General features: G+C 40.6%; 1 protein-coding gene across 6 annotated transcripts in view; it reads left to right on the top strand.

Moving 5' to 3' along the window:
* Positions 1-21,149, top strand: part of CACNA1C (calcium voltage-gated channel subunit alpha1 C) — a 609,442-nt gene that overhangs the window by 428,054 nt on the left and 160,239 nt on the right. For 4 of the 6 annotated variants that reach the window (XM_063134894.1, XM_063134895.1, XM_063134893.1 and 1 more), the window contains one exon: positions 2,515-2,687. In XM_063134894.1, coding sequence (XP_062990964.1) covers positions 2,515-2,687 — 173 coding nt within the window. Of the gene's footprint in view, positions 1-2,514; positions 2,688-19,950; positions 20,026-21,149 lie in introns of all 6 variants that reach the window. The other 2 variants (XM_063134890.1, XM_063134889.1) reach the window with 1 other exon arrangement.

The raw sequence follows: 21,149 nt of genomic DNA, 5'->3' as shown, positions 1-21,149 counted from the left end.
TTAATCATCATAGGGTCATTTTTTGTACTTAACTTGGTTCTCGGTGTACTTAGCGGGTAAGCAGTACCAGGAAACATGTTTTTAATTGTTGTTATTGCTTATTTACATGAGTTTCTGAGTTGATGTTTCTATTCTTTTACTTCAGTTGTGGATATGGGTCTTGATCCAACATATTCTCAAAGTCACCTGCTAATGTCAGTGGGCTTTGGTTCAATCCTATGAAAAGGTAGTGATAGGAAACATAAATTGAATGTATTTATTTTGTGGTACAGTGGCATCAAGCAGCCCAAGTAATGATGGGAGTTTTCTCTCAAAAGCCAGTAGTGCTAGGCCTGGAAATACATTTTCCTCTAAAATACTCTAAAGGAGTTGAAACTTCACCCCAGCTGTGATCCATTACCCCAGATGGAATTAATATAGCAATTCACATGATCACAGCTTATTAGTATCATTCAATACTGAATTGTTTATTTGAGGTTACGGGGGAGGGGTGGTGTTGAGAGGCAGGGGTATAGCCACATTGACTGTTGTTGGCTTCTCTGACATCACAGAGGAAAACCGTAGACCATGCACCCGAGTGCAACAGAGGACTGGGGCAACTTAAAATGTGAATTCTGAGCCCCCCCCCCGAGTAATGTTTGTTTATATTAAACCACATAAGAACTTCTTCCCCAATGATGCTTGATTCAACCATGGAAAGAGAGGGGGGGAATTTCCAATCAAATAAAAGTGGTTCTAAAAAGTAAAGACTTCCATGCATATGTCTTTATATAGCTGTATAAAAAATTCTTACGACAGCCAGTAAGCAGATTTCAGGATTGTCCACATAAATGAAAGGGTGGTTTAGTCAATAGGCTTATTGACCATTGGCTCTCTTGGTATGACAGTTAACAAGCAGAAATAATTGCTAGCCATTGTAACATTGTGTGGGACTGAATGGAAATTGCAATCATTCCACAAAATGACGCCAAATGGGAATCATTTGGAGGTGATTCTTGGTCACATGTTGATATTGACTAGATTCAATTTATCACCACTGTTGGAACATTTCTAGAATTTTATTAGATATCCCTAGAGAGACCATTGCCAGATACCAGGTTTTAAGGTACTATTTATTTTACTGCATCACCTTTAATCTGATAAAAAGGCTTTAAAAAGCACAAATATTGTCAAGCTTAGAAACAATCTTAAGTCTACTTTATACATCATGCTTTCTCTACAAGAGTGCACATTGGTATACAATAAAACCTTATGTATGCTGGTTTCATGTGTGAAAATTCACACTATTTGCTGGATGTACACTTCTAATCATGTCTTCCTTGCAATAGCTGAATGGTATTGCTCGTGATTTGTATGCAGGAAGTCTGAGTTGTAGGTTCTGGATCTCCAATGAAAAAGATTTCAGGTAGCAGAATAGGAAAATGTTTACCCTGGATCTTAGAGAGCCATTGCCAGAGAGAGTACATAATCCTGGACTAGAGGGACCAATGATCTGATGATATAAGGCAGCTTCATATGTACTTTTAAAGCCCTCTCTTGGTGTTGCGAATAAATGTGCCATCAGCTTATTTCCAAAGGACATTGCTTTAATTTTTGTTTATTATCTAGCAATGTAAATAATACAATTTAGGTCCCATTCTTTCTAGTTGATACTTTAGGAGCAGTAAATACAAAGCAGCAATGAATATGATCAGTCTACCTAGATATGTATCAGACAAATATACAATACTAAATCTTTCTGCTGCTTGGCATTGATAAAACAGTGTTAACTACATTCAGTCCATCTCCAATATGTAAGAATGTTTGTTAAGTGCTTAGGAGAATGACATCATGACTCTTGAATGGATTTCTCAACATCCATCTTTTGTTTACGTTTCCATGTTACAAAGCTTCAAGTGTAAGAGTTCTTTTGCTTTTTCCACATTTATCATATCTTTGATGTATCCATCTACCTTATGGCAAAACTCTCTCCTAGAACTGATTAAATGAGCTGCTCTTGATCCTGAGGGTTAAGTGGAGCGTCTTGCAAACCTCCACTTTAAAGTCTTCATTATCAGCTTCCTAAGAGAAGATGGAGGAAAAACCTGGCAAGATGACAGATGAGAGAAATACTTTGGCACATACAGTAGCTTTGAGTGTTTGCCTTGAGTCAAGAAACATTTTCTTTACGTTCCTGCAGCACAAGTAATAGGTTGGGCTCATTCAAGATCTATTGGAAGTAGTATTTCTCCTCAAAATTTAGCCAACTTGAAACATTTTATAAGAAAAAAAAAATCCCTCCTTGAGTTTGAAAAGAGATTTTAAATGCAGCACAGGGAGCTGTCATTAGCATCTTAAAGATATATCGATATAATGAAAACAGAAAAAACACATGTGTATTCAGATGGCTTGAAATTAATATGGGCAACTGAGTTGCCATAGTAGGAAACAACACTTCCAGTGCAATTCAAGCTAATTGTCTTCTCTTTGTTTTGCTCCCCTGTTCTTATTCCTTTATCCTCTCCCTCTTGGCAGGGAGTTTTCTAAAGAAAGAGAGAAGGCAAAAGCTCGGGGCGACTTTCAGAAGTTGCGGGAGAAACAGCAACTGGAGGAGGACTTGAAGGGATACCTGGACTGGATAACTCAAGCAGAAGATATTGACCCAGAAAATGAGGATGAAGGCATGGATGAGGAGAAGCCCCGAAACAGTAAGCACCTTTCCCCTGTTTCTTTTTGGGTTCCTAGCCAGGGATGAATGTTTTAAATGGAATGTATATATACTATGCTCAGGAACCGAGAAGGTGACAAAAATCCATGCTAAGAAAATATGCTTGCTACATAAAATATGGTGGGGAGAGAGATTACATCATTAGTATTGGTTTCAAAAGAACTTCTGTTTGCTGGACATTATTATTTGAAAACTGGCCTATACGGTCTTCTAGAGGCCTCCTGTTGGTCTATTGAATTACAACTAACTTTGGCTAATTATTTTGAAAGCAAAGACGAGCTGACATAGCCATTACCTAGAGCTAGTGTTTGTTTGCTTGTAACATTTATATTAATCCTTCAGCTGAAAAGTTTTAGACAAAATAGAAAAAACAATAAAACCAGTATAGTGCTTAGTAAGTAAATATACAATAACTACACTGGCACTTCAGTCTTGAATAAATACTCACCAGTGTTTCTGTTTGTAGTACAAGAGTAATACCTCTGCAGTATCAAAATAAAAAATGACATCAAAATAACATTATGTTTTTGGACTTCACTCTATTATTGTTGCAGTGGATATGCCCTACCATAAGTATTGCTTTGCTGGTATTATGGTTTCTGTAAGTGAATGCAATTACAATTGCCTGTTCCGAAACAAAGCTGAACCTTGAGAATTTACTCAAGATACTTATATTCATGTACTTCTTGAACTGATAGAACAGCAGGAATTAACCAGATTAATCTGCCAGAGAAGCAGAAACTAATTGGTTATATGTCCTGTTAATATTTTTTAATATAACTGTATTTTTTTCTTTGCAAGCCTTTAACTTTGGTTTGGTTCCCAGAATTTCTCACTATTACTTCAGTCTCTGTTCATTCGCTCCTTGTCATGATGGTTGGGAAATGAAATTATAGGTTCCATCCCTCATTCCCTTTGCACTTCTTACCAGAGTGTTTCTGATGAATAGGACAACTAAGGGATCCTTACAAGAGAGGCTCTGGGAAAGGATATCCCTTATCTAAGGCTACCTTGGCTTTCTTTCTATGTAGAGTGCCCCACCTTTTTGCAAGATTTCCCTTTCAGCTTCAATAAAGTTTCAACAAGGTAGTACATTGACCCTAGGACCAGGTTAAAGAATGGTTCCCTTCCTAGCCTCTGCAACCTGTGCTCACCTCCTTGTTTTGGTATGGGAGTGTTGCTTTTAGAGCTGTGACTCTGATCACATCTTTTAGCAACTAATGAAGGTAAAGCAGAGGTGAGCTGACAGTCCACTGAATGCTGCCCTGTGTCTGTTGGTTTCTCTAGCCTCCCCTGGGGGGAACTGACATTGATCAATGTAAAGAGGCACTTAAAATGGATGTCTCTGAAATTCCCTCTCTTTATAAAAAGGCATTTAAAGACTTTTCTGGATGCTTAATTCTCTATTTAAAGCTCTAACTACATTGCTAATTAATGATAAATGCTGATAGAAACTTATGATACACTCATGCTTCTTGCAGAAGGCTTAGAATAAGGAACTAGAGTATTAGCATGCCAGAGGTGTGCTAGATCAGCTGTAACAGGTTGGTTGGCTGAAAGATCTGATAAAATGTAAGTTTTCAAGGGATGTTAATGTGTAGGGTGACCATATGAAAAGGAGGACAGGGCTCTCCTGTACCTTTAACAGTTGTATTAAAAAGGGAATTTCAGCAGGTGTCATTTGTATATATGGAGAACCTGGTGAAATTTCCTCTTCATCACAACAGTTAAAGCTGCAGGTGCCCTGCCCTCTTTTAAATCTGGTCACAGTATAGCTGCAGTATAGCGCCTGCAGCTTTAACTGTTGTGATGAAGAGGGAATTTCACCAGGTGCGACATGCATACAAATGACACCTGCTGAAATTCCCTTTTCTGTGCAACTGTTAAAGATACAGGAGCTGTCCTCCTTTCCATGTGGTCACCCTATTAATGTGATCATCCAGACAATTGCATGCTTAAAAACAAACAAAAAATTGTGCTGCTTTAATGTGTCCAGTCCTACGCATGGTTTAGCTAAGCAGGGGAGGGGGGTGGGCATGATGAATGAGAGCAATGGAAAGCTGCAAAAAGAGCAAACTGGGATGCACCAATCCCAAAATTATTTACAGAATTATGTATGAACAATCAGGCAGAGCGGAACACAGCCAATCTGTGAAAGACTAATGAAGGAATGGGGAACTCTGTCCATCCCTGGGCACTGGTATTTGGAGGTGCTTCAGATAAAGAAATGTGATACCGAGAATCTTCCCTTCTTGCACTCCCCTTTTTTTTTATCAACATAGACAGCCTCACCTTGTTGTTAATACCTACAGCTATTCCTATAGTGATTTTAGTTATATGACTACGGAGAAATCGGTTGCAAAAAAGTGAACAAAGTTTAGAGAACTAAGCACAGGAATGCATTATTTACTTATTAGATTTCAACCTGCTTTTTCTTTGGAAAGTTCAGAGCACTCTAATTCTAATATTATGAGGTTCTAAACAGATTTCTCTATTAATTTCCCCTAAATTAAATCACCACTGAATCACTTAAATGAGTGGCTTACATACAGAAAGAAAAGATCCAGTTGAGAGAGTGTTAGACCTACCCCTCACCACAGATATAAGGGTCCACAGGTAGGGAGCTTGTTTAACCCACATCCTAGTGGTGTCCCTAAAGTGCATTCCCAATATAAGTAAATGTTTGCTATTCACTTCTATGGGATGTAGCATTGTACTTGGGAATACTAATCCAGCCCTCAATGAAAGTGTTTCCACAGCATGTTTCTGTGCATTACATAATACACTCCAGCCTCCAGCCATATCCTCCACATAATAGTGGTTATTTTGCTAGTTGCTTATTAAAAATACACACTCTATTTAAAACTACAAATAGCAGGCAGAGTGCTGCAGAACGTTACACAAATCCTATAAGAGTTGCTTCTTGTTTCCTCTTTTAAATCATTGATCAATATAACATCTTTGATATTATAGTTCCCAGGACCAGTCATTGGAGCAACAGCTTTTAACCCATGCACTTCTGAAGAGCAACTATACCGCGAGTCTCTCAGTTTTCTCCATTTAAGTGCATTTAATTCCACAATCAGATTGGAATTGGAAGCCAGCAGCTAAAATATCTGATGCTGAGAAGCAAAAACACACTTTTACTGATAGAGGGCCTTGCTAGACCTGCCGGATAATCCGGCCGGGAGTCAGGATGACAGCGCGCTGCAATTAGCGCGCGCGTCACCCTTTCCCACACGTAAGACGCGATGGAAGCCCCGTCGCGTCCGCCATTTTATTTAAACCTTAAAGGGCCATGTGCGCAGGAGCGCACCGCCACCGGACAAGGTAAGTTTAAAAAAAAATAAATATAGGGTCCCCCGCTCCCCCTGCCGGTCCGTGGCTTCTCCCGGCTACTCGTGAGTAAGCGAGCAGCCAGAAAAAGCCACGGACCCTGCTAGACCTTCCGCAGCCCCAGCCTCAGGCCGGGGCTGCGGAAAAACCAGGCCATAAGCGAATCCGCTTATGCCGGGTTAAAGGAGGCTTTAGCCCGGCCTGACCCCGGAATCCCCTGTGCGTCATCTGGATGCACAGGAGGGAGACCGGGCCTCACACCGGGCTAATGCCTGGTCTAGCAACGGCCAGAAACTGTATCAGGAAGGTAGTGTCGTCTCGTCTCGTCTCGTCTCCTCTCCTCTCCTCGCAGGGACACATTCAACTTTTATTTCACCCTCAGATGACATCTTAGAACAAGGGTGGATGTAAAAGTAAGAGAAATACTGTCTCTTATAGGATGCAATCACAAGCTAGCAATACTGGGATGCAAAGGTAGGCATCCTTTTGGGGCTGTGGGAACATTTGGCAATTTATTTATTTTATTTATTTATTTATTTATTTATTTATTACATTTTTATACTGCCCAATAGCCGAAGCTCTCTGGGCGGTTCACAAAAATTAAAACCATAATAAAACTACCAACAGGTTAAAAACACAAATACAAAATACAGTATCAAAAGTGCAACCAGGATAAAACCACGCAGCAAAATTGATATAAGGTTAAAATACAGAGTTAGAACAGTAAAATTTAAATTTAAGTTAAAATTAAGTGTTAAAATACTGAGAGAATAAAAAGGTCTTCAGCTGGCGGCGAAAAGAGTACAGTGTAGGTGCCAGGCGGACCTTTCTGGGGAGCTTATTCCACAGCCGGGGTGCTACAGCGGAGAAAGCCCTCCTCCTAGTAGCCACCTGCCTCACTTCCTTTGGCAGGGGCTCATCATCTCAAAATGGCCACCATGGGAGGTATGGCAAGGGCACATAACCTTTCTAGAAGACTAAGCACAAGGCAGAGGTGGAGTCTAAGCATCATTACACTAAACAATTACTTGGCACTCACAGTTTCCAGCACCAACAGAAACCTATTTCATAGCAATCCCAGCTGCTGGTAAGAAAAATGTTATTTAAAAAAAAAAAAAGTGGGAGGCGGAGTGCACCTGGGGAGAGGGGTGCCAAGAAAGGTGCCCATGGATATAGTGGTGCCCATGAGTGCCATGTTGCCTACCCCTGCTTTGATGGGATTGATGCCCAGAGTCACTCAGATCGTGAGGTAGCTGAGCTGGAAAAACAATGGAAATCTATGTATCTCCCATCGCAACTATGTACAAATAGCTGAGAAGTATGTGAGCTGGTGACAAGTACAAGAGTTTACGCTGCATATCAGGGCTTGTGTCTGAATAACAATGGGAATGAGATGTAAGGGAGCCTGTATGAAAAGAGAGAGAGGGGGAGAGATTAGAAAAACAAACTGATCTAACAAAACTAGTTCAAACTTTAAATTCTTCTTTGTGGTCTCTGTGCATCACACACATGGGCTCTGCGCTTGTGCAGATGACCACTTGAACAACTACAGTTACAGATAAGCAACCTGCATTTTTAAAAAGTAATTATTTATTCAAAAGCAACATTATTTTTATGAATGGTGACATAGGGTTTTACTGAAGTTTTGAATAACCTCAAATCAAAATTAACATTTTCCATTCTCATGGAACATCCGTAGGCTTTTTCAGAAGTATGACGCTTGCTTTCTGGATTTCTTCTCATCTCAAGCAGCCTCTTTGTGGTTGCTGAAATTCCCTTTTCTTGTTCGTTGTTTATTCGTTCAGTCGTTTCCGACTCTTCGTGACTTCATGGACCAGCCCACGCCAGAGCTTTCTGTCGGCTGTCGCCACCCCCAGCTTCCCCAAGGTCAAGTCTGTCACCTCCAGAATATCATCCATCCATCTTGCCCTTGGTCGGCCCCTCTTCCTTTTGCCTTCCACTTTCCCTAGCATCAGCCTCTTCTCCAGGGTATCCTGTCTTCTCATTATGTGGCTAAAAGTACTTCAGTTTTGCCTTTAATACCATTCCCTCAAGTGAGCAGTCTGGCTTTATTTCCTGGAGTATGGACTGGTTTGATCTTCTTGCAGTCCAAGGCACTCTCAGCATTTTCCTCCAACACCACAGTTCAAAAGCATCTCTCTTCCTTCGCTCAGCCTTCCTTATGGTCCAGCTCTCGCAGCCATAGGTTACTACGGGGAATACCATTGCTTTAACTATGCGGACCTTTGTTGTCAGTGTGGTGTCTCTGCTCTTAACTATTTTATCAAGATTTGTTATTGCTCTCCTCCCAAGAAGTAAACGTCTTCTGATTTCCTGGCTGCAGTCAGCGTCTGCAGTAATCTTTGCGCCCAGAAATACAAAGTCTGTCACTGCCTCCACGTTTTCTCCCTCTATTTGCCAGTTATCAATCAAGCTAGTTGCCATAATCTTGGTTTTTTTGAGGTTTAACTGCAACCCGGCTTTTGCACTTTCTTCTTTCACCTTCGTCATAAGGCTCCTCAGGTCCTCCTCGCTTTCAGCCATCAAAGTGGTGTCATCTGCATATCTGAGGTTGTTAATGTTTCTTCCTGCAATTTTAACTCCAGCCTTGGATTCGTCAAGCCCAGCACGTCGCATGATGTGTTCTGCATACAAGTTAAATAGGTAAGGTGAGAGTATACAACCCTGCCGTACTCCTTTCCCAATCATAAACCAGTCCGTTGTTCCGTGGTCTGTTCTTACCGTTGCTACTTGTTCGTTATACAGATTCCTCAGGAGGCAGACAAGATGACTTGGTATCCCCATACCACCAAGAACTTGCCACAGTTTGTTATGACCCACACAGTCAAAGGCTTTAGAATAGTCGATAAAACAGAAATAGATGTTTTTCTGGAACTCCCTGGCTTTCTCCATTATCCAGCGGATATTGGCAATTTGGTCTCTAGTTCCTCTGCCTTTTCTAAACCCAGCTTGTACATTTGGCAATTCTCGCTCCATGAATTGCTGGAGTCTACCTTGCAGGATCTTGAGCATTACCTTGCTGGCATGTGAAATAAGTGCCACTGTACGATAGTTGGAACATTCTTTAGTGTTTCCCTTTTTTGGTATGGGGATATAAGTTGATTTTTTCCAGTCTGATGGCCATTCTTGTGTTTTCCAGATTTGCTGGCATATGGCATGCATCACCTTGACAGCATCATCTTGCAATATTTTAAACAGTTCAGCTGGGATACCGTCGTCTCCTGCTGCCTTGTTATTAGCGATGCTTCTTAAGGCCCATTCAACCTCACTCTTCAGGATGTCTGGCTCTAACTCACTGACCACACCATCTGAGTTAGAGATATTATTATCCTTCCTATACAGATCTTCCATATATTCTTGCCACCTTTTCTTGATCTCTTCTGTTTCTGTTAGGTCCTTGCCATCTTTGTTTTTGATCATACCCATTTTTGCCTGGAATTTACCTCCGATGTTTCTAATTTTCTGGAAGAGGTCTCTTGTCCTTCCTATTCTATTGTCTTCTTCCACTTCTGCACATTGCTTGTTTAAAAATAATTCCTTATCTCTTCTGGCTAACCTCTGGAATTTTGCATTTAATTGGGCATATCTCCCCCTATCACTGTTGCCTTTTGCTTTCCTTCTTTCTTGAGCTACTGCCAGCGTCTCAGCAGACAGCCATCTTGCCTTCTTGGTTTTCTTTTTCTTTGGGATGTTTTTTGTTGCCACCTCTTGGACAATGTTGCGAACTTCTGTCCATAGTTCTTCCGGGACCCTATCTACTAAATCTAGTCCCTTAAATCTGTTCTTCACTTCCACTGCATATTCATTAGGAATATTAGTGAGCTCATATCTAACTGATCTGTGGGTCTTCCCTATTCTCTTTAGTTTGATTCTAAATTGTGCAATAAGAAGTTCGTGATCTGAACTACAGTCAGCTCCAGGTCTTGTTTTTACTGTCTGTATAGATGTCCGCCACCTTTGGCTGCAAAGGATGTAGTCAATCTGATTTCGGTGTCGGCCATCTGGTGAAGTCCATGTATAAAGCCGTCTTTTTGGTTGTTGGAAGAGAGTGTTTGTTATGCACAGTGAGTTGTCCTGGCAGAAATCTATCAGCCTATGTCCCGCTTCATTTTGTTCTCCTAGACCATGCTTACCTGTAATTCCAGATGTCATTTGACTGCCCACCTTAGCGTTCCAGTCTCCTGTAACGAAAATAACATCTCTTTTTGGTGTATTATCCAGTAGGTGCTGCAGATCCTCATAGAACTGATCTACTTCTGCTTCTTCAGCATCTGTGGTTGGGATACAGGAGCCCTGTCCTCCTTTTCATATGGTCACCCTAATTTATGTGCACTAATTGCCCAGTGGTTTGTGTTCTTCTGCTTCAGTGGACTAATGGGGGTACTGCAGGTTTCCCTGGAAAAGTCAGCTTCCTTTTGGGGTGGAAGTTGTATGTTCAGATTTTCTCAAGTCCACAACATATTTCTGTTCTATTTCAGTCTCCAGATACTTAGGTGGATGGAAAGGAATTGGTGCTAGTATATTTGGGGAGCTCTTTCACTTGTTGAATTAAATTTAAAAAAACAACTATCAAGACACACACACCCAGTGGCAGCCAAATTTCCCTGCCTGAAAATCATAAAATAGCACAGGATGGGAGCCAAACCATTTATTAGTTAATCCCCTTTACTTCCCAGTTGAGCAGCTGGAGAACAGCACCATCCAGTCTGATTCCTTTTTGCTTCTCAAGCATGGATACCACAAAATAAAAGGTGATGTCATGAAATTATTTATCATCTGTCAAAAATGGATTTAAAAGGTAAGGAGGGAAAAAGTGCAGTAATGTCTACTTTTATCTTTCTCCACTGAAGTGGAAAATAATTGCCCAGTAGCTAAGGAAAGATTAGCTACAAATTCTAACAAGTGTAGGCATTATGCAAGGGAGCCTGACTGAAGCGCCACAGGAACAGCAGTTCCTGTGATAGTAGAATTCACTCTGTGTGTGTGTGTGTGTGTGTGTGTGTGTGTGTGTGTGTTGGGGACAGGGGGAGAATTAGTATCATGGAAAAACTTTCAAATCTCCCACAGCAAAGAAACTATTGTCTGGCACTGAATCATTAGTTAAGCCTCTAAGGCTGCAATCCTATACATACAGTACTAACTTGTCCTTCAGATGGTACCAATCTGAGATTAGGGAGCTGGTCTTTCAGGACTAAGGATATGGTCGTCAAACAGGCCTGATCTCCAGGACTTCCATTTTCAAAATTTAACCAATAATGTTTGTCCTACATTGACTTGGTCCTGCAATGGTTTGGAAGAATTAGAAATGAATGATAGAAACAACAGTCACTGGCACTCCCCAGTTTTATAGCTTCTGTTTTATAAATTCTGCAATATGTGAGTGACTCTTATTCCCTGAGCTATCAGAAATGGAGAGAGAATCATCAAGTTTGTTTATAATTAGTGACATAATTAATGTCTCTGGTGTCTTTCTCTGGCAGCAGTAACTTTGCTTCATTGTTACATAGTTTTCATTGCCTCCCTGTTTTCCCTCTCTCTGTGGTTCAAAGAACCTGTGATCATGAAACAAAATGGAAGTTGAAAAAGAAAGCAACAACTTAAAAACCCCAAAATACGTCCCACCCTTTCATTCTTTTCTCATAGTTACTATCAAGGGAAAGTAAATGCGGTTTAGCTGAATGCAAAGTAGGACCAACCAAAGATAGTCAGACAGAGAGGACAAAAGGAGAAGGACGAGATGAAGGAGTTGTTGGGCTGAGAATCAGGTTCACGTTTGTTAGGGATTTTAGTAAACTCTTTAACAACGAAACTGACCTAATGGTATAGGATTCTAACTCTAGAAAGGCTCAGTAATTGCTGCTCCTAGTCCCCATTCCATTGTCTGAATTTTGGATCCAAAAATGAATGCCATATTTCATATATGACCTTACTGTGGTTCACAATTCTCCTTCCACCAGCAGGGAAAGACCTTTTTATTCAAGCACTCCAAGATCTTTTTATTTAAGCACGCCTTTGATGTAGCAGGTCTGTTGGGTTGGATGCAGTTTTTATTCTGTTAGTATTGTGTTTTTAATTGTCTTTTAATGAATTTGTTTTATTATTGTTTTAATCAAGTTTTATTTATGATCATAAGCCACCTCAAGTGCTATTTTTCTTAGTAGAAAGGCAGTGTACAAATCAAATGAATAAATGAATAAATAACCCCCAAGTAAACTGGCATAGCTGTTACAAGCAGAACAAACACTGCAAGATTCTTTTGCCTTTCAAAAATACTGTTTTTAAAACAGTTTATATGCCACAGGTTTTTATGTCACAGATCATTTTCATTTTAGAGAACCACTTTGAGGCTCCACTCCTCCTTCAACGCCACCCCCCTCAGATGCTACCCCTGCTTTTCTTCTACACGGAAGGAAAGAGCACACGGACTGAAATTTAAGAATCCATTCTTAAAAATACAACTAAATGTTGGTTTACAGAATAAAGAGTCAATTTTAATAATTTGGAGGAAGGCTTCATGATGAATTCACCTATCACCAAATAATAAATTGCATCCACACTGTTAGCTACTTGTATGAAGGGCTGCCCACTTGGCTTAAACAAACAATGACCAAACCAAGGAAATAACATAATTTAGTGGCTATGTAATTTGCTTCCCCGTGGCAGCCACATTGTAGCATGTTGTGTCCTATCTCTGTAAGATCAGTCATATAGGACCACATGGGGAGTAGTTCCTCAGGCTGAAAGAAAGGGCTTTTAGCAGGGGTGCATGAGGACCCAAGTAACATCCTATCTCAAAGGCATCTGTGTATGTAGGTCCCATGATCTGTTGTACCCCTTCCTAGAGTGTTTCTGTCCATCATACAAGGACTTTTCTTGAAAGCTTAATAGATAAGAACTTTGGGATTTTCACAAATAGTTTCACTGATGACCTTTTTGGGGAAAGTGTGGATAATATTAGATAAAGAGGAAGGTTTATCATCTTAAACAACCCATACATTAATACCATGTGACTATATTTTTTTGAAACGTATTGCTAAGGAGTCTAAACTTCAGCATAATCATGATTGTATCACAAAGAACATATTATTTATCCTTATTTATTTATTTATTACATTTATATACCGCCCCATAGCCAAAGCTCTCTGGGCGGTTTACAAGGTTATGTGGAATTGGATAGCTGCCACAGAATCCTGAAGATCAGAACATTATATCATAAACCCCTAAGACCAGGAATGATACATACAGAGAGGATGAAGAATCAGTGGTACCAATGAAGGAAGTGCCAAGTCTGAGCATCACCATAGGTCAGGAGACTTGCAGACCAAAGATGCTGGAGACCCCTGAGCCTGACATCCCTGAGCCTGGAGCAGAGACTGCAATCCTAGAGTCCAAGCCCTTCAAGGCTTCACAACCCACGGAGCTGGTATGTCAACACAGGCAGTGTGCCCAGCATGGGCGCTTGGAAAGATGAAAAAGTGCTAGGCTCCAGACCAGAGGCCCGCCCTATTAAGGCCTTCCACATTTCAAGGCTACAGTCTGTTCCCATATGTTGTTAGAGCAAGTTGTTCTCTAACAGTTCTCCTTTATAGTGTGACATCTGACCTGTTTTGCTGCACTGTGCCTTCCAGTGTCCGCCTCGGAACCAGAACAGGACACCTTGCTCCAATCCACTGCATTAGTACTGTCAACTGTGTGGGCATCTGAAAATCATAGAATCATAGTATGGTAGAGTTGGAAGGGGCCTAAAAGGCTGTCGAGTCCAACCCCCTGCTCAATGCAGGAATCCACCCTACAGCATACTTGACAGATGGTTGTCCAGCTGCCTCTTGAATGGCTCTAGTGTGGGAGAGCCCACAACCTCCCTAGGTAACTGGTTCCATTGTCGTACTGCTCTAACAGTCAGGAAGTTTTTTCTGATCTCCAGCTGGAATCTGACTTACTGTAACTTGAGCCCGTTGTTCCATGTCCTGCACTCTGGGAGGATCGAGAAGAGATCCTGGCCCCCCTCTGTGTGACAACCTTTTAAGTATTTGAAGAGTGCTATCATGTCTCCCCTCAATCTTCTGTTCTCCAGGCTAAACATGCCTAGTTGTTTCAGTGAGCCAGTTGACCCACTGGCCCCTTGAAGGGAAGTGCCCACTTCCACAGCAGCCCCTCTGCCCCCATGGGAACAGTGTCCACTGAGTCCTCCAGAGAGGTTTTCTGGGGACTGAGCCTATTTCTCAGCTTTCTGGTCTGGTGTCAATTATATATGGAACTCCAACTAAGGACTTCCCAATTATTGAGTCAAGATATGCATCCCCATCAATCTACTAAAGGGGAACCTCTAGATGAGCTGTGCAATATATGTTTCAGTCAAGTAGCTCCTGAATGCTATGAAGGTTTCATAGCTGAGATGAAACACACCTTTGTCCTGCTAAAGGCGAAATCACCACCAAATCTAATGCTTAGTCCTGGAATATGCAAGCTCTTTCTGCATGTAGGCACTGGAACTAACTTGCCCTTGTCAACAAAGTCTTGGATGGGCTAAAGGATGTGGTCCTGGATGAGCTGACTTGAGTTCTCCCATCAGGAATCTTCCAGACCTGATCAGTTTATGTCTCCAGCTTGAAAGACACCTTGACACTCAGTCTTGGAGCCATCTGCAAGTACCATTACAATCTAATTTCTGCTACTGCTGTCAACACTGTTTGCCACTGCTGATGGAAGAAGCGCCAGGACTACTGCAAAACCAGGGATTCTTGAGCCTGAGACAACTGAGACCCCAGAACTGAGTCACTAGAGACCCCCAAACCTGAGGCCCCTGACCCCAGCCCAGACACTGCTCTGAGTCCAAGTCCACCAATGGGCCTGCAGTGCATAGCTTCCTCCAAGGGCCTCACAATCCACAGAGCCTTCTACTTTTAAAGGAGGGAGCAGAGCCTGAGGCCTCAGCTAGACCTACCAGTCTAACGCGACGGAGAGGTGAAGATCTCATATTTTTATCGTGAGATCTCCCCCTCTGTTAACACATGGTGTGCAATGACCTCAGAGGGAGAGGACGTTGCGGCTGCCTTTTTTTTTTAAAGAGCGCACAAATGCTCGTGCGCAAAAGGTAGGGTTTTTTATTTTAAATTAATTTCCCCGCACGCCCCAGCCCAAGACCGTGGAAAAAGCAGGCTCGAAGGGGAAGGTGAGATCCCAGGGCAAGGGAGGGATCATCCCTCCCTGCTCCTGGGATCCCCTGTGCATCATGTGGATACACAGGGATGATCCTGGGGATCGCCTCGGGATTTCGCCCTGTCTAGCTATAGCCTGAGAGGTGACTCTGGATATGTGCAAATTGAGAACTCTCTCATATTGCATCTAACCTTCTTGGGAGCTCTGCAGAATAAGAAAGGCAGTGCTGTTTTGATTGTGGATCTTTGCCTATCTTGAAGCCCTTACAAATGTCCAGTGTCATCATTGGTTGCCACCTTCTGGAGTCAGTCCTGGACAGCGGAGGCTAGAGAAAGTGCAGCAAAAGAATAATGGGGGTGGGGAATAGAAAAAGGAAGTTTGGAAGAAGAAGTGGTCCTGAGGAAAGAGGAGATGGCTAGAGGGGAAGATTGAGAGGAAAAGGAAAACATAAGAGAATGAACAGAAAGAACAGGTGGCCATGTTAAGGTGACAAGAGCTGAAGTTTGTTATGAAGTAACCAAGGAAATCTTGGGCTGCAGGCTTCTAGAGTAATTCTGTTTTCCTCAATCAAGATTTTAAATGTAAAGACACCCCTCCTCTCCTCTAAGAATTTGTCCTGATTAAATAGGTCTCGTTATTAAAATATTTGAAGAATCTAGATGAGAACAGTAGGGGATATTTAAGATTAGAAATTAGTTTACTTTGACAGCTGTGCCAGGGAAGCTTGCATAACACCTGCCCACACAAGGCCTAATTCAAGGTAATGTTATCAGTTCCTTACTGCTATGAATGCTTCAAAAAGTATTCTCAATCTAGAAAAAGTGACTATGGCAAACCCATTAAATATGCCTGTTTTTACATTTTAGTTTGGTGCAATTTATCCATTTTCAGTGTCTGAAGAGTGTCTGAGGAGATGCAAGGGCTAAAATAATGGGCTTGCTTTAAGAGGAAAGCCAATCCTATTCATGGAGAAATCCCCTTTTAACCTGATTCTAACACTGCATGTGTCAAGAGTCTGTCTCCTTTTTCTGCCCCATAAAATTTTACAATAATATAATATATCCAGTATCATGTTTGCCATTATGTTATCAAAACTGCCTGAAGGAACATTCCTGTGGAGAACTGTGTTCAAAATTACAAAATATATTTAGCAGACAGTAACCTATGGTAGCTGGTTAAGAATATTGAAAGGTATTTTATTCTCATTTCAGACTGCAAGCAGGGAGTCTACATAACAATTTAGATTTAAAACATAATGTTTAAAATCAGAGAAATATAAATACCTTGGGGTTATAAGCATTTTGGGAACTGAGTTTGGACCTGTGAATATGTTTAGCACAATAAAATGATAATGCTTTTTCTGGATAGTACTATTTCAGCCTGCAGGTGGGAGATTGCATGTTTGAATGCTTCCTCATCTAAAAAACAAACAAACTCCTAGTCCTGCACTTATCAAATTTGCAAATTATGGAGAAAGGTTCGGCTAGCTTTCTCATTTTATTTTTCTATGGACAGGGAAGTTTTGTTTTGTTTTTAGGGGAGAATTAAACACTGCAGTCATACATGGTACCCTCCACGGGCAGCTTTGCCACTTGATTCTGCTGAATGAATAAACTGACTCTTCGTTTGGAACTCTGAAACGTTTATAAGTGAAACAGAAGGACTGCCTCCCCTTCACTTTTCTTCTCATGAAGAGATGAATGGTGATTCAGAAATAACCTAGTAACACTGATATGCAGTGACAATACAATTGATTATCACACAATGACTAGGTTTACATAACACGATAACCCACACTCAAAGGTTGAGTATAGGTTAAGTGTGTGTTGTTATTGAACCATGGGTTGTTGTTGAAATGTGGATTACCACATTGCCTGAACCCAGCCACAATAACAAACAATGGGTTGTTAACCATGAACAACCCACAGTTCACAACACAACAACAAACCATGGGTTCTCTTCATGTTTTTTTTTTGTAGTTAACAAACCATGGTTTATTTAGCACACCTGGGTTCAGACAACATGATAAGCCACATTTCAACAACAACCCCTTACTCAGCCAGTCAATGTCTGAGTGTGGACGTAACAGCAAGTACAGTTAGTGCAAACTGAGTTTCACCGCCCAGCATCAAACTGTGGTTTCAGATGCTGGTTTGTTGGCTGCTGGGTTAGGTTCAGATATTGTAAACAAACCATAATTCAGCAAAAATGTATGGTTTTTAGTGTTGTGTTTGAACTGGGTCAAAAATAGTCTTATGTAGATTTTTAAATCAGAGTTGAGCACCAAAGATAAAAAGGTTCAAGGTTGGCTCAACCTATATCGTTTTCATACTGAAATTTACCATTAAAGTGGCTCATTGTACTCTATGACTTGCCAGATAATAGATATTTCTGAGGAGGTCAAACAGGGACTGACGTGCCTTTAGTTTCATATCCTAATTTTAAATATAATTTTATGGTTTTGCACTACAACTATGACTTTACTACTAATTCTAGTTCTAAAACTCAGCTGTACTCCGAAAAGTAGTGGATACACACAATAATTGCCATTTTGATCCTAGAGAACTTGAGAAGTAAAATAAGAATGTAAGAATTGTCATGCTTCTGTTTTGAAAAGTGGCCAGTCAGCTGGCTTTGGGTTGTTCAGAAGTATGTACTTTGTGATCTTTATCAGAAGCCCTGTTATATGTCCCAATACCAAGAGAGGCTAGGTTGGTGGGTACACAAAACAGGGCCTTTTCTGTAGCAACATCTTGAATATAGAACTCCCTCCCATAAGAGATGAGGTTAACTCCATCACTATTGGGTTTTAGATAGGCAGTGAAAACCATTGCTTTGGTTTTGGCCTGTTTTTAAAAAGTTGTTGTTGTTTTGGTTTTATTCTGTTTTGATTTTATTGGATTTTATATAATTGTAGGTTGCTTTGAGAGCCCTGGTGGATAGAAAAGTGATTAATAAATGCTACTAACTTCAATAATAATAATAATAATAATAATAATAATAATAATAATAGTAGTAGTAGTAGTTTGTCCATAGCATGTGGTAATAGCCTTTTACATGGAGTTTTACATGGAGTTTCCATTATTAGCTGTTAAAGCTAATAGCCATTGTTAGACCTGCTCTCCATAAATTCATCTAAACTTTTAAAAAGCCTTTGCAGCTAGTGAACATCATCACATCTTGTAGAGATGAATTCAATAGGAAAGATCAGAGGTTTTTTTGTTTTTTTTTAACCAGGTTATGCTAGTGAAACCTCATTAATCCTTTCTTCATAGTGCCATTTCACAAGAAAGGCGATCTAGGGGAAAAGTCTTTGCAAGCTTCCCACTTACAGTGATAGAGTCTCTTGTGTTCAATATATACTAAGATCTATGTGAGCAGAAGGGAAGGAAAACTGTACACAGCTGGCCTGCGGGTTACTCACTGGTGTAGCTTCTGCAGACTCTTTACAAATATGGGCTTAGCTGTTGATTATTTCCAGGGCACTCTAACACTTGACTAATACATGCAGCAGAATGAAAGTCTCATTTCATTTAAACTAATTGATAAGATGGATGAAGGCAGCATCCCCATAAACCAAATCGTCACCCTAGGTTTCCCTCACTCCTTGTGAAGATAAAGGGTCAGTTCTAAATGTGAATTCACAACTAAAAACTCCTGCCAGATTTTTGCTAGTGATAGTCATAGGACTGATGTGCAGGTTTGGCTGGAGTTTTTCAACCAGTGAACTATTATTGTATTTTATTTATTGGTAAGGAAATAGCTGGTGTCAGGTGAGCATTGACAGATTTTTATCAAAATGGCTTCCCAGATGAAACACAACTATCAAGTGCTCGTGTTTGTTTACTTATACATTCATACCACCACTTCTTCCAAAATGCTTCAGGCATCTCACATTATAAAAGCATAAAGTATTTTTTTTTTAAATCCAAAACCAAGCATGACATTTAAAAACAAACAATAAAAACCAGGAGTTGTGCAACAGCAGAAGAAGAGCAAGAAAAGTAACAGCAATATTTGCACGAACATCTTTTTATTGAATTGGTTTTACTCCTAAATAATACTTGTCTCTGTTTCCACTGTGCTATTCTTGTTTAGACTGTCCCTGTGAAGACTGGGCTAAATCTATAAAACAGGGGGCATGTGTCAGGAGGCACTACTGGACCAGCCTACTTCAACCCTCTGTCCTGTCTTAGAGAGCCATTGTGGTATAGTGGTTTAAATCCAGATGCAAATCCCCACTCAGCCATATAGCTTATGGAGTGACCTTGAGCCAGTCACATTACAGGTTTCTGTGGGGGGAAATCATCACAATTAAATGGGGTTAAAGCTAAAATATGTTTAGTTGCAGATAAACATTGGGTGACATCAACATGCCTGACCTTAGATTTAGGGATGTATCTTGACAAAGAAGCTATACACATAGAGATTGATTCTCTTGGTATATCTGTAGCTTCAGTTGAACAGCTTGGTGTTTCTGGAGTTTTCTGGTTTCAGATGTAATGCACAGGAGAACCTTGAAGGAGACAGCCCTCTCTTTTGTAATGTTTCACTCTTCCACATGCCTTTGTTCTTCATTTTTCATTTTTAATTCCCATTGTGAAAGATAGAGGTGGCTGTCCTACATGTAAGCTGAGTTCCTTGTTTCTTTTTCTTTTGACCGTCCCTGGCTGCATGTTCTCTGTTGATGTCTTGTTCCTGGTTCTTGACCATCTTGTCTATGAAAGGAAGCGTTCCAGCTGGCTTGCCTGATAAGAAGAAAGGAAGGTGTGCTTGGTTTAGTCACTCCACAGAAACTCATGGTAATGTTACAATGTACTTTGTGTCCATCCTTTGTATGTATGTGTATGTTTTTGTGTAGTAACCGTGTAGTCTGTTGGTGCATGTATATGTCCTTTTCTATTGCTTCTGCAGCGTTGTGCACCTACGGTAACACCTAATTATGATCTCTCTCTTGTTGATGTCTTCTCATGCTGCCAAGCTCAAATATATCTCCAAGATGCTCCATGCAATCTTTGAGTATTATTGCTCCAAATAATTATATTTTGTCTCCCTGGAGCTAACATGTACTAAAATATTAAGCATAATATAGTTTTGTTTAGCTGTTTCTTCTACATCAATCTAGTTTTAATTTTTTTTTCCTTAGGTGGCTTCTATGAGCACATATATAATATAAATGTATTTGGAGGTACTAGAAGGCGATGTAACAGCCAGCGAAATGTTCCAGATGGTATAGATCTTCTAAAAAGCAGATTACACAAACTGGCAGTAACTGGTGAAAGAGAGGGGGTTGATTTGAGATATTTCAATCCTAGTTTTGTAGAGAGAATGCAAGCAGTTTGTATAATCCAGCTCTCCCAACCTAGTGCCCTCAAGATGGCATTGACTGGGGATGATCAGACTTGTAGTCCAACACAACTGGACAACACCAAGTTAGAGAAGGCTAGTATAATTCATCAAACTTTGCTGCTATGCAACCTGCCTTTCAGTGACCTACACTCCACCTGCCAGACAGCTCCTAGTGAAATCCATGATGGTTCCACAGCAGCAGAACTTAAGACAACTGCTCTCCATGCTTGTATATTTTTTTCCATATACATGAACAGATATTGTCAAAAGGAGAGTATTTAATTCTGCTAATGACCAAGAAATATGTATACAATTGCTCATTAGGTTTCTGACTAGCTTTAAATGGAAACAATGGGACATAATGGAACATCCCTGTTTCAGCCTCTATGAAATGGTAGATAAGAATATTTGCAGTTTCTGGTGTGGTGGTGCTTAAAGGAGGGAAAGAAATGAAGATTTGAAGGAAAATATGGGATAAACTTTCCTAAACTTAGACCAGAAAGCAAAGTTGACAGCTCTACTTTTCTCCCTATTGTGCAAGAAGACGATTGTGTGAATCCATCCATAATTGATGAAT

Source organism: Elgaria multicarinata, chromosome 9 (assembly GCF_023053635.1).
Source record: "Elgaria multicarinata webbii isolate HBS135686 ecotype San Diego chromosome 9, rElgMul1.1.pri, whole genome shotgun sequence".
In the NCBI taxonomy this organism is placed as follows: Eukaryota; Metazoa; Chordata; class Lepidosauria; order Squamata; family Anguidae; genus Elgaria; species Elgaria multicarinata.
Note: the sequence above shows the minus strand (reverse complement) of the source record. Positions and strands in the feature narration are given on the sequence as shown.